Raw genomic sequence first — 15,074 nt, 5'->3', positions numbered from 1 at the left:
TATAGTTATATTTCATTAATGTGTTGATATACGTTTTTGAATTTTATTTTTTACTCATTTAAATAGCCGATTGCAAGATTTAAGTTCGTGCCATAATATAATTTAGCCCATTGATTGATTCTACGTTAAATCGATTACCATACAGCACTTACAGTAGGTAAATAAATTAATTTATTGCATGTGGTATGTACACTAAATCTTGTTCTTAACTACAATGCTGTTTTATTTTAATTGATACGTAATGCCTTCATTTGCATACTCGGAAAAAGCCAAGAAAATATTAAATAGGCCCTATTTTATTTGTTCAAATCAAGGTTATTTATGATTCTTCAGTAGATTTATTAAAAAAGGCATGATTTATATTTTATTTATTAAGTTTATGATGGCTACTAAAATTCAAGTAGAAAAAAATCGGTGCTCTAAGTTCCAAACACTGAACGCACTTACCTGATTTTAGCACCAAGCCTAGCAGCAAGTCCTAATTAATGATTTGACATATCCGGTCTGTCGTCAAATGACAAAGACGTTCTGTCTAGCAAATACTGCAATGAGAATAAAATTGGTAAAAACCCTAATTCACAAAAAATTGTATAACTAAGTATCAGAAATTCATTAATGTTGAGACTGAATAAAATTAGTCAAGCATATGTGTATTATAAAATATCCAATTACAAAAAGAAGACAAACGAGTTGTTCTATCTCGTTAATAAATTAAATAACATTATTTATTTACACTTACATGAATCATTAATAAAATAATTTTTCCATTAACAGAATGAAATCAGATGAAGACGTCAAAATAATATTAAATGCATTTTTATTCATGTAATTTAATGCAAAATATTTTTACGAACTTGAGAACAGCTAACAGCAATCACGAGCTATTTTTAAACTAGGTACTTGCGTAGTTACTAGTGTTGCCAGATACGCGGGACGTTTCTATTCTCAGGTTTTTGGGGACACATCCCGGTTTGCACGTAACGAATCTGGCCTTTATTAATCTTAACACTATTGCAGAAGAACAAATTAATTTTACATCACTTGTTCTTAAATTATTAATAAAATTAAATAAATTAATTTGTTTTATAAATAGTTGTTAACTACCTAGTTGCAAAACGCTATATACTTCATTAGTTTTAAAAATCTTGTATGTTCTTTTATTCTTTTCCGAACTACAACCATAAAACCAGACTTAAAATAAATCGGACCTGACAACACTAGTAGGTACTCATGTCGGTGCCTTGTTCTCCGTGCGCCGAAGTGCTTGAGGCCATACATTGCGGTTGAAAGAATTATCTTAACATAGATCTAAAGGTCGCTGACCGCTGTTGATGCTCTACTGAACGAGGAGACGATAGAACTTTAAAATAGCCATGACATATGTCTGACTATAACTGATCATCTATATATATTATTGATTTATGTGGTTTTGTTTTTGTAGTGGTACTTGCGGATATTTTATTGACACCTATGCAATTATGATAACCGATAAAATCATAATAAGTTTCTGTAGATACTAGATAAGTAATTATTAAGGAAGAAAATATCTTCAGAGACGTATTTTTTCAAAAAACCCTGTCTATTGGATCGATCTAATTAACAACAATGTTAATTAGATGGGAAGAGTTACTTTATCACAGATAACATTTTGAATTAGGTACCATGATGTATTTTCAACATTGTAAAAGCAAGCCTAAACGATAAAATCGATGAAATCTACGAAATAAAAAAGGGTCCATTGTTTTTGAAATCTCGAAGGCGAAAGTCACGAAGGCGTGGTTTGCCGCGACTCATCAAATCAGCCGACCCTACTAATTAGTAAAAACAATTCGTCGCGTACATTCGTTTTGTCGACCGCCTACCAATTCCGCGTACCCCACTAGAGAGCTGCTAATTTCATCCCGGTGTGGTTTTTTAGCGTCGCGTTTCATATTCGGCATTTGGCCACTCGATCCGCCATCGAAATTAAGGCCCGAACAATGTCTTACAAAGCGGCCGTCCGCAAAACATCCACGGCCGGATTCCGAGGCCACTGCTTGTTTTTTAAATCGTCATCTTGCTTTGCGAACTGCGAATTCGAGAGCCTATCATACTTGGCAGTCTTTGTGGCAATTGTATGAAAAATATCAAAGTGCCATAGTTGGGTATAAATTTTGTTTTTGAAAAGCTATTTTATACATGAATGCAGTCTTTCATTTAAAACTATTTTGTTTGATTGAGATGAGATTTATTTGGTTTTGATTAGTACAACCAGTGTGTTGGAGTCTCAATTAATCCAAATATCTCAAGTGCATACCTCTTTCTTATTCATATATAAATTAATATAGATATTTCATTAATAACATACATACATAGCATTATATTGTCATCGTTACCTGTCTAAAAGTTGCCTACGTCAATAAAAACACGCTGCTGCTGGTAGTCGTCATTAACGGTACACGTATTTAGGATTGATTTTTTTAACATCCATTATTTTTAGCACTGGAACTCACTAAATTACAGGAGCCCATATTATTTTACTAATTATTCGGTTACATTTGCAATTATATAAGTACTTAAATTTAGTTAGGTATCTCAAGTGACACATATTATGTGGAACAAAGAAGGTAATTATGTATTACTCCGCTTTTTCTTCACCTGCTCTTTGGATGTCGGAAGTAGACTTATTTTACTTTTACATTATTATTAATTTAAACTAAAACTGCAATAAAAACGTTCAAAACAAACTGAAACTTAATTCTTGTTTTCCAGACTCAGCACTATATCCTTGTGGCGCAAGCTCAAGACAGTGGTCACCCATCTCTGTCAGGGACAGTTACGATATACGTGAATGTCATTGACCTCAACGACAATGCGCCTATATTTGACCCCATGAGCTTCTCAAATGAAATTCTAGAAGATGTACCAATAGGTTCTTCGGTTGTGACTGTCAGTGCGACTGACATTGATTCAGGTAATATATTTTACGTTACGAGTAGGTACCTGCAACATAACATTTATAATTACAGCGAGCTTTGTAAAGCACGTTCAAACGTTTGTAAATTCATCAATTCGTATTGGATCCATATGGTTGGAGGTCGTATAGTTCAGCCGGGTTTGAATCCGAGTCTAGATTAAAACCCAGTTATCTCCCATGGAAATCTATCCATTAAATAGTTAATACCGGGTATTAACCTCCTAAGTCGTCTCCTCCTTGTGGATACAAGGAAAGCCTATACCCCAAGAATGTGAACTTGATGAAGACTATATTGATGATAATACTTATATCTTGCTTATTAATTATAAATCCTTATATATTATAAAACAAAGTCTTCTGCCGCGTCTGTCTACCTACCTGTTCGCGATAAACTCAAAAACTACTGCACGGATTTTCATGCGGTTTTCACTAATAGAATGTGTAATTACTAATGATTTAGGTGTATAATTTATTGTTTTTACCCGAGCGAAGCCAGGACAGGCTGCTAAAAATAATTTCTATATGACGAGCTGACGTCAAGGAAGCAGAAACCAATGTCAATCACAGACATGCACCGATGAAAAGTAACAGACAATAACTATAAATTATACTTATTTACATAGGAATAATATATGTTCTTTACCATTGTTTCCATTTTACACACTTAAGATATAATTATGCATATTGCCTCTCCATGCGTGATATTTTCACAGTCCTAGGCGATCTGTTATGTATACCATTAAAGCTACATAATAGAATGAGAACCAGAACCAAACAATTGAATACTTGCTCAATTCTTAGTTCAATGTTGTACTTACTTATTTTTATTGAAACGTTTCTATAATACTGGCCATTTTTATTTATGACTGTTATTTTTATATTCCAGGACTAAATGGAAGACTGCGATACAGTATCACATCAGGAGATGAAAATCACGATTTTGATATAGTAGAAAATGGCACAATATTAACAGCTAATTTGCTAGATCGAGAAAGTATTCCAGTTTATAACCTTATCATTACAGCTACAGATTCGGCAAAATCACCAGAACCACAACTTTCATCTACAGTTCAGGTATGACTATAGCTAATAACCGCTGGTCTAATGTTACGAGTACAAACACGTTTAGCAAAATATGTTTAACTTACCTATTTTTTATTTTCAATAGAATGTTTTATAATGGGACTAACTTATTTATAAGCTTAATATATTGTTACAGGTTACTATACAACTAAAGGATGTGAATGATATGGCACCAGAATTTATATCCAAAAATACAACAACAGTTTCAGAAAATATACCTTTAAATACTGTGATAATGACAATCAAAGCTATCGATAAAGATGAAGGGCGAAATGGTTATGTTGAATATTTTATAAATCCCAATCCAGAAATTAATGGTTATTTCTCTTTGGGAAACGCTGATGGTATTCTTAGGGCTATTGGAAAACTCGATAGAGAATTGAAATCGAGTTATGTCTTTACGGTCACTGCTAAAGATAGAGGAGACCCTCCAAACACGACGCAAATGACTCTTAAAATTAATATACTAGATGAAAATGACAATAGTCCCGTTTTCGACCCAAAGCATTATAGTGCATCTGTGTCCGAAAATGCTAGTATTGGTGCTAGTGTTTTGCATGTAAGTGTAATCAATAATTTGTATTTATCACTATAAGACGTAATGGCCATTTGTCTCATGTTATAAACACTATTTAAGTATTAAAGCCTGCAACACACGTGTGACATCCTTGGTGAAGCAAGCGACCACAAGCTATGGAAACTACTTTATATCAGTTGGATGCGGCCTTTTTGCCTGCTTAATAGTGTTTAAAAAAGTTGAAATCCTGTGTTTAAAGTGATTCTTACTCCAGAACAAACTTTTTTAGTTTTCAATATAATATTTGTAATATTTGTAATCACACTGTTTCAGGTATCAGCTACAGATATAGATGAAGGTTTTAATGGAAGAGTAAGATATTCAATAGCAACTGGTGATGAAAATAGAGATTTCAGTATAAGTGAGGATACTGGAGTTGTCAGAGTAGCAAAAAATTTAAATTTTGAACGAAAATCACGTTACGTGCTTGCTATTAGAGCTGAAGATTGTGCTAAAGAAGATATTAGATATGACACAGCTGAAATATCTATCTCCATTCAAGATATAAATGATAATCCACCTACTTTCTTAGATTCTCCTTACTTGGCATATGTAATGGAAAACATGATCCCTCCTAATGGTGGCTTTATAATAACAGTACATGCTTATGACGCCGATTCGCCACCCTTCAATAATCAAGTCCGATATTTTATTAAAGAGGGTGATGCAGATGTCTTTAAAATAAATGCATCTTCTGGGCAAATTTCCTTATTGAGAACCTTAGACCGCGAGACACAAGATGAATACACATTGACTCTAGTAGCAATGGATACAGGTATGTATTATTATTTTGGATTTACCTTTATCTATCATTTACTTGTGATTAAATATTAATTATTGATATCTTTACAGGATCGCCTCCTCTAACAGGATCTGGCACGGTGAAAGTCATTGTCCAAGATGTAAATGATAACAGTCCCGATTTCGAAAGGCAAAGTTACAGAACAAGTGTTAAAGAAAATTTGCCTCCAGGCACAGTTATTTTAAATCCTAAAGCAACAGATAAAGATTTTGGGAACAATGCTAAAATTAGATATAGCCTACTTGGAGATAAATCTGAAAGATTCCAAATAGACTCGAATACAGGGGTTATTTCTACGAATGCAAGTTTAGATAGAGAAGAATGGGATATTTATTATTTAATTATTATGGCTCAAGATTCATCTACTACAGACCCTCGTACAGCTACTGCTAACCTTACAATTAGTGTGGAAGATGAAAATGATAACATTCCTACATTTTCACATTCAATATATGAAGCTCAAATTTCAGAGAGGACTCTAAAAGGCGATTTTGTTTTTGGAGTTAAAGCAAAAGATAATGATATTGGTTTAAATCAAAAAATTATTTACGATTTGAAAGGGGAACATCAAGATTTATTCAGCATAAATAAAGAAACTGGTGTTATTAAAGCAAAAGAAAATATACTAAAATATCGAGGAAAAAGTGGATCAACATTTAATTTGATAATAATCGCAACCGATAGTGGTGTTTTTCCGAAACACAGTACAGCTGAACTGATTCTCATGCCAATATCTGTTAAAAACTTCCCCAAATTTACTGTACCGAGTAAGCTTTCGTTTACATTTCCGGAAAATACACCGGAAAACGTTTTGGTGACAAAATTATCTGCAACGACGCCTAAAAAGGGAACAATAAGCTTACTACAATATTCTATTGCTGGTGGTAATATTGGCGATGCACTTCGAGTAGAGCCAATAAGCGGTGAAGTATTCATTACTGGAAAAGGTCTTGACTATGAAACGATGCCCCTATATGAAGTTTGGTTCGAGGTAAAAGATTCGGATAATCCACCATTAAAATCTTTTGTTGAAATTGAAATAAAAGTTACAGACGCCAATGATAATGCTCCTGTGATTGAAAATACACTTTATAACGCTACAGTACCCGAAGAAGAATTTCCTCCACAATTCATTATAAAAATAGATGCCCATGATGCTGATTCCAATGAGAATGGAAGAATATCTTTCAGATTAGTTGATGATTTTGATGAAACTTTCAATATTGATTCGGAAACTGGTGAAATTTTTACTAACATAGCATTAGACAGAGAAACAATATCAGTTTATGAAATCATAGTGGAAGCCGTTGATCACGGTGATCCACAATTAATAGGAACATCAACAGTTATTGTGACGGTACTTGATAAAAATGACAATCCACCTAGATTTACTCGATTGTTCAGCGTGAATGTTACAGAGAACGCAGAAATTGGTTCATTTGTCATAAGAGTAACAAGTTCTGATTTGGATTCAGGCCCTAATGCAAATGCTACATATAGTTTTGTTGAAAATCCTGGTGGAAAGTTTAATATAGATCCTGTAAGTGGTAATGTTACTGTAGCTCGACCTTTAGATAGGGAATTGCAGGATGAATATATATTGAAAGTTGCGGCTATCGATGGAGCTTGGCGATCTGAAACACCGCTAACAATAACAATTCAAGACCAAAATGATAATGCCCCTGAATTCGAATATTCTTATTATAGTTTCAATTTCCCAGAATTACAAAAGAAAAACAGTTTAATAGGTCAAGTTATAGCTACAGACAGAGACAAACATGGGCCAAACTCTATTATATCGTATTCACTGCAACAACCATCTGAACTGTTTTCTATTGACCCTGCAACTGGTGAAATATTAAGTAAATTTGTAATGGACTATAAACAGACATTTATAAATTTATCGCCTGAAAACACTTATTCAGTAGTTGTAGTTGCCACTGATAATGGAAAGCCTCCTATGTCTTCTGAATGTTTAGTAACAATTAATATCGTAGATGCTAACAATAATGCACCGAAATTTAAAGACCATGAAAAATTCGTTCCTGTTCCAAGAGATGCTGTTTTGGGTGAACGCATAATCAAATTAACTGCTGAGGATAAAATGGACTTTGGAATTAATGCAAATATTGAATACCATATTGCAGGAGGAAATGGATCCTCTTACTTATCTGTAGACAGAACCAATGGATGGATAATTGTGAATAAACAGTTTTATAGTTATGGTCAATACTATGAACTTAAAGTAAAGGCTATTGATTTGGGTATACCTCCTCAATCAGATGAAACTAGTTTAACATTTGTGGTAACAGGGGAAAATATTTACAGTCCAAAATTTACAGCCTTAAGTTATCAAGTCAGTATCCCCGAAAATGAACCTATAGGATCTTCAATACTGACAGTCAAAGCGAGTGATGAAGATGATGGGCCTAATGGTATGGTAAGATATTCAATTTCGTCAGGAAATTCTGGAAAAGAGTTTAATATCGACCATTTATCCGGAATCATTACAATATTACGATCATTAGATTATGATACAGTTCAAGAATATAGATTGAACATTACTGCAAAAGATCTAGGATATAAATCAAAAGAAGCAACAGCTACGCTCACAATCATTTTAACAGACATTAATGATAATGCTCCTCAATTTAATCAAAGTCATTATGAAGCATATTTACCCGAAAATTCACCTACCAATACTTTTATATTCAAAGCTGAAGCTATTGACATTGATTCACCCAAAAACTCAATCATCAGATATTATATAAAAAACTCCATGGATGTACTATTCCATATTGATCCTATTTCTGGTGAAATTTATTCAAAAGAAGTATTTGATTATGAAGAAAAGTCTATCTATAAAGTAGTGATTCTTGCTGAAAACCCAGAATCAACCATGATGTCAACAACAGAAGTGATTGTACATATTACAGGAGTAAATGAGTACTACCCTAAATTTGTTCAACCAGTATTTCACTTTGACGTATCGGAATCTGCTGAAGTGGGAACAAATGTTGGAGTAATTCAAGCAACAGATCAAGATAGTGGAGAAGATGGTTTAATTTATTATTTATTTGTTGGGTCCAGTAATGACAAAGGCTTCAGTATTAATTCTCAAACTGGGGTAATAAGAGTAGCTAGATATTTAGATCGTGAAACACAAAACAGAGTGGTATTAACAGTTTTAGCAAAAAATGCTGGTGGTATTCATGGAAATGATACAGACGAAGCTCAAGTCATTATTTCAATTCAAGATGGTAATGATCCACCTGAATTTTTATTGCAAAGTTATGAAGTAACAATATCCGAAGATGCACATATTGGTCAACAAATAGTCCAAGTAAAGGCAGTTGATAAAGATGTTCGGCCTCAAAATAATCAGTTTAGCTACTCAATCATAAGTGGAATTCACAATGAAGACTTTAAAATAGATCCACAAACCGGTGATATAGAAGTAGCTCGTAATTTGGACAGGGAAACAGTACCAACTTATGCTTTAGTAGTTGGTGCAATAGATACAGGTATTCCACCACAAACAGGAACAACTACAGTTAAAATAAATTTGACAGACATAAACGATAATGGCCCAATATTTGATGTGTTAAATTTTGAAGGAAAAGTATACGAAAATGAGCCGCCAAATACAAGTATCACAACACTTTCAGCAAAAGATCCAGATTTACCACCAAATGGAGCACCATTCTCTTATTCCATCATAGGGGGAAAACATCAAGATTACGTTAAAGTTAATAAACATACTGGAGTACTACTTACGAAGAAAAAAATAGACAGAGAGATGACACCGACTTTAGAGGTAATTATAGAAATCGAAGACAGTGGCACACCTGTAATGAAATCAAACTTTACAATACATATTGACGTACTGGACAAAAATGATAATCCACCAACACCTAGATCAGTTCATGTACTTATATATTCCTTTAATAATGAGGTTCCTCGTGAAAAAATAGCCAATGTAAGACCGAATGATCCCGATTTAGTAGGTGATTACCAATGTAAGATTATTCAAGAGTCAACATTGGAAAATACTCTTTCTATTTTAAGTATAAGAAAAGGATGTGATCTTTATACCGATTCTATAAAACCTGGTCAAGGATACTCCTTTTCGGTATCAGGCAATGATGGTGTTCACGGAGATGTCATATCATCTGTAAGCGTTGAATATTTTTCATTTGATAATGCTACTGTCGAAGAGTCTCTCACAATGAGAGTCATTAATATGACATCTCATGAATTTCTGACTCAATACTATCGAAGTTTACTCGAAATACTGAAAATGGATATTTCTCAAAAAGAAAACATATATTTGTTTAGTATAAATGAAGACTCTCGTAATTTAGATATAACAATGGCATTGCGAGGAAATCATAACAAATCAAAAAAAGAAGTAACAGAAAAATATTTTAAGCGCAAAGAACGAGACATATCAAAGTTATTGAAAAAGAACATTATTGTGCCGTATTATCCATGTGCTGTACAAAAATGTCAAAACGATGGCAGCTGTACAGATTTTATTACAGTCCAAAACAAAATGAAAATAACTGACAGTCCAACTTTAATAATTTCATCACCATTAGTCAAACATGAATATAGTTGTCATTGCACTGATGGATTTATGGGATTAAATTGTGAAAAGCGATTAGATCCATGTTCGCCAAACCCATGTGTCGGAGGTATATGTAGAAAACAAGGTCATAACTTTGTATGCAATTGTCCACCGAGGCGAGAAGGTAAAACATGTGAAAAAGAGAAAAATGATGTTTGCAATAGCAATCCATGTAAAAATGGTGGATCGTGTAAAGAAAGCACTGATCTTAATTCCTATTTTTGTTTATGCCGACCTGGATATCGGGGCAATCAATGCGAATCTTTAGTAGATTCTTGTAGACCTAACCCGTGCTTACATGGAGGAATTTGCATAAGCTTGAAACCAGGTTATAAATGCAGTTGCACAAATGGGAGATATGGCACACATTGTGAAAGTACAACATTTGGTTTTAATGAATTATCTTTTATGCAATTTCCTGCTTTGGATGCTTCCACAAACGATATTACAATAATATTTGCTACAACAAAACCAAATGCATTGTTACTTTATAATTATGGTGCACATACCGGTGGAAGATCAGATTTCATTGCTATTGAGATACTTGGAGGGAAACCAATATTTTCTTTTGGTGGATCCAGGACTTCGATAACATCGGTTGCATTAACAGATTCTAATACAAATCTTGCCAATGGAGAGTGGTACAAACTTACTGCAACAAGAAATGGAAGAGTAATATCATTGAGCATTGCATCTTGTACCGACCATGGTGACGTATGTGGTGAATGCGAGCCAGGAGATGGCTCTTGTTATAATGATGACACAGGACAATCAGGGTATGTATAGTATATAATAAATTAATTTTGATTTTAAGACTACACGTTTAATTTAATCGACACGAATCTTGGAGAATATAAAATTTAAAAAAGGAAAAAGATTTAATTTAATTTATGTTTATATTTATATTATTTGGATTATTGGTTGATCTTCGTATCTTTGTTAAAGTTTCCAAATTGATTAGATATTTTATTTATTAAATCAGTAAACTTAATGGCCCATATCATTAAAGCTCTAAATATGTAACTGACCAAACAGAAATGTTTCTTTGATATTTCAAGTCACTTCTATCATCATTCTCTTCTATCATTTATTGTCTTTCTTCAATTTCAGTACTTTAAACTTCAACAATGAACCGCTGCTGATTGGGGGACTTCACAAAGCAGATCCAGTTTTAGAGCGACCCGGACAAATACACTCTGACGACTTCGTGGGATGCATGCACAGTATATCTATCAACGGTCGTTTACTAAACATGACTAACCCTATTCTTGCCAGAGATGTGGAATCTAATTGTGAAAGATCAGAAAAAGGCGCGTGTCAGAAGAAGGATAAATGTTATTTAGGAAAATGCTTAGATAGATGGAAGACAAATTACTGTAAATGCGGGGAACATTTCCTTGCTCCTGACTGTACTTTATCTTTACAGTCGATATCTCTTATTGAAAATAGTTTTATTTCTTTTATCATCACTGAAAAATTTAGAAGAATGCAATTACTCGAATCGTTTTATGCTGGTAATACTGGTTGGGATGGGAAAGTTAGCAAATCTTCTGGTAAATTTGTAACGAAATTGAACAGCCCTGCCAAAAGCCTGTCGTTTTATTTTAGAACTTACAGGAAAGATTGTGCTTTATTTTATGCGGCTACTGATAAATATTATACATTGATAGAATTAACTGGTGGAAAAGTTAGCTATACTTCGAAACAAAATACAATTGTTAATATGACACAAGTAGAACAAAGCGATATCGCTGATGGCACATGGCATAATATTACCTTATTTTCGTTTGGGCGCAGTATTCGTTTGATCGTGGATGGTAAAAATATAGGCGAAGAATTAGACGCAGCTGGCGTACATGATTTTTTGGATCCATACTTAACAACAATATCTTTGGGAGGGCTGAAAACTGAATCATTGTCATTGACTGAATTTGGCAAATTTGAAGGCTGTTTGGCCAATTTTTCAATAAACAATGAAATTCAACCCTTTACTGGAAATGGAAGCATTTTTAAAGAAACAGTCCGTCATGGAAAGATATTATCAGGATGTTCAAATGGTTTTGGTATGGGTCATGGTCAAAGTACTGACCCTTTGAGCATTGGTATTACACTTGTAATAGTATTCTTCATTATTTTAATTCTTGCAATTCTAGTTTCCATTATTCTATATCGATTAAGAAAGCAAAAGGAAAAATGTAGTGGGCATACGAACAAAAGTAACACGTTACATACTAAACAAAATGGTGGGCCAGCAATGTTAAATGCACCAAATTTAATAGCTGGAACTAATGATAGTCTAATGGCGCGAAATATGCATAACAATGATAATAACTTGAATAGCTACATCATGCCTGAAAACGTTCATATTGTGGGTCCAGAACTACTATCAAAGAAATACAAAGATCGAGAAATTATGAATATAGATCCACCAAGACCTCAAAGACCTGATATCATTGAAAGAGAAGTAATTGGAAAGAGTCCACCTCTGAGAGAAGATCATCATCCGCCACCACCTCCTTCTACTAACACATCTCATCATACACATGATCATCCTAGTGGACTAGATTTAAATTCAGAAGTGCCAGAACACTATGACCTAGAAAATGCCAGCTCTATAGCACCATCTGACATAGATATTGTATATCATTATAAAGGTTTTCGAGATGCTGGAGGCATGAGAAAATACAAAGCGACTCCTCCTCCCGTTGCAGGGTATCATCATAAACATCAGACCCCTCAACATCGACACTCTCCCCATCACCCAAGTGGATATCCTCCCAGAATATTACCGCCAACTAATCAACCTCCACCGCAACCTAGGACACACCAAACAACGCCACTTGCACGATTATCTCCTAGTAGTGAATTGAGTCAACAACCACGAATACTGACACTTCATGATATTTCTGGGAAACCATTACAAAGTGCATTATTAGCCACGACATCAAGCTCAGGTGGTGTTGGCAAAGACGTATTACATAGTAACAGTGAACGTAGTCTTAATAGTCCAGTAATGTCTCAACTGAGTGGACAAAGTTCTTCTGCAGGAAGAAAAACTCCAAGCGCTCCATCACAAGTGCCAAAAGTTGTTTCCGTAGGATCGAGTGCTGTAGGTCTTACTGCAGAAGAAATTGAAAGAATGAACGCTAGACAGAGAACATCAAGTTTAGTGTCTACTTTAGATGCGGTATCTAGTTCTAGTGAAGCTCCTCGCGGTGGAGGAGTCGGTCATCACATGTCTCATAGACATCATTCTCCTCAAAACGATAATAGAAGTTCTTCTGGTTCGGATGATGAAAGTGGAAATGACAGTTTTACTTGTTCCGAAATAGAATATGATAACAATAGTATAAATGCTGATAAACCAGATGACGTCAGAAGACAAAATGTCAGTAGTGGAAATACTTCTAGTAAGCCAATTCTCCCGCCACCGTATGAAAGCTTTGATTCTTCATTTCGAGGTTCTCTGAGTACTCTAGTCGCATCAGACGATGACTTAGCTCCACATCTAAGTTCTGCTTTATATAGACAAGTAAATGGTTCTCCCGCATCTGGTAGTTTGGGTTGGGATTATTTAAATTTAATAAATTGGGGCCAAAATTTTGAAAGCATGATTGGCGTTTTCAAAGATATTGCTGAACTCCCGGATTCAGTAAATGGACGAATGTCTTCCTCATTAAGACTTCCTAATGGTACGCCAAAACCGTCAGAGGAGTATGTTTAAATGTATTTATGGGTAAGATAAGAAATATGTAAATAATTATTTTAGTGATTTGTAAATTTGTTGTTGTGATCTTGTATCAAGGTTACACAGAATCATATATCTTGCCATATTTCTGTTTATCTCTCCATTGTGTTGATTCCTGTTAATAGAATATGTATGTAAAATAAAAATTTATAAATCAGTACAAATAACATGAAATCAAATTATTGTAAAAGGAGTAGATTTTGTTATAGCCGACCTTATTATAATTTAAAATTATAAAAAATAAACCTAAAATATTGTAGTTATCTTATTTGGATTGGATTTTTATTTTATTTACAAACTCAGCTTGGCATCAGGATTTTTATTTTATTTCATAACAGAGGGCGAAGTGCGGGTTTTCATTTCACTTCTCACTATCGAATCGATTCGAAGCGAGACTCGGCGAACCAATCATATTGCGGTGTGGTTGTCGATGTGTCCTAATGGCGCACTCTGATTGGTTAGCTGCGTTTCACTTCGAACCGATTCGATGATGAGATGTAAATAGCAAAGCCGCACTAGGTACACAGGCTTGTGATTTTTTTAAGGTTTTTCTATCATTTATATCTATCATTTACTCCACTTAAATACTATATTATGAAGTTCAATTCATACAACTTATATGTATCCTTAGAACCCACGATTCTACAAAAATGTAATGTAAATAGTCTTGATCGTTTAAGGGTATTTTATTTTATATTTCAGTTTAATATTTGTAACAATTCTGAAAGACTTTCTCTCAGGTACCTACTTATACTTTGGTCCAACCAAGACGCGAATTACCTCAAATTATTCCTCAACTTCTTTCAATGGTACGATTAAGAGCTCCTTCTGTTATATTTTTTTGTACATACATGTGATTAATGTAAATATATTACAAATACACTACGCTTAAGTAGACATAATAAATTATTGTGATTGTTACGTTTAATCTTTATAAATCAATCACAAGCAGTCTGAGCTCTTAGGTAAATTTTATGCCATACTATGTATAAACCATAATAGATTTAAACAATCAAAAACTTTGTAAAAAATAGGTACTCCTTGGGGTTAGTTCAGGTTGATTCTTTGTTTTTTCAAAAACTTATGGTCATTATTATTTTTTATTTAATGAATATGAACTACATTACCTAAACTAACCTCTAGATAGGAAGCCAAAAGTACTGATTATATTTTAAGTTAATAGAAATAAAAGATATGAAATAATTAGAGCTGTTTTTATTTTATAATATTTCTAATGAAGAAAGGCGTAGGCGTCAAGGTAGACTATGAACAAAATGG

General features: G+C 33.8%; 1 protein-coding gene across 1 annotated transcript in view; it reads left to right on the top strand.

Annotated features, from left to right (window-relative positions):
* Window positions 1-14,996, top strand: part of ft (fat) — an 88,831-nt gene extending 73,835 nt beyond the window's left edge. The window contains exons 4-9 of the mRNA XM_053756401.2: window positions 2,752-2,953; window positions 3,843-4,030; window positions 4,176-4,598; window positions 4,890-5,391; window positions 5,469-10,824; window positions 11,159-14,996. Of these exons, the coding sequence (XP_053612376.2) occupies window positions 2,752-2,953; window positions 3,843-4,030; window positions 4,176-4,598; window positions 4,890-5,391; window positions 5,469-10,824; window positions 11,159-13,772 (9,285 nt within the window). The 3' untranslated portion in view covers window positions 13,773-14,996. The remainder of the gene's footprint in view (window positions 1-2,751; window positions 2,954-3,842; window positions 4,031-4,175; window positions 4,599-4,889; window positions 5,392-5,468; window positions 10,825-11,158) is intronic.
* The last annotated feature ends 78 nt before the right edge of the window (window positions 14,997-15,074 follow it).

The sequence above is a fragment of the Plodia interpunctella genome, chromosome 16 (genome assembly GCF_027563975.2).
Source record: "Plodia interpunctella isolate USDA-ARS_2022_Savannah chromosome 16, ilPloInte3.2, whole genome shotgun sequence".
Lineage (NCBI taxonomy): Eukaryota > Metazoa > Arthropoda > Insecta > Lepidoptera > Pyralidae > Plodia > Plodia interpunctella.
This window is presented reverse-complemented; position numbering and strand designations above follow the sequence as displayed.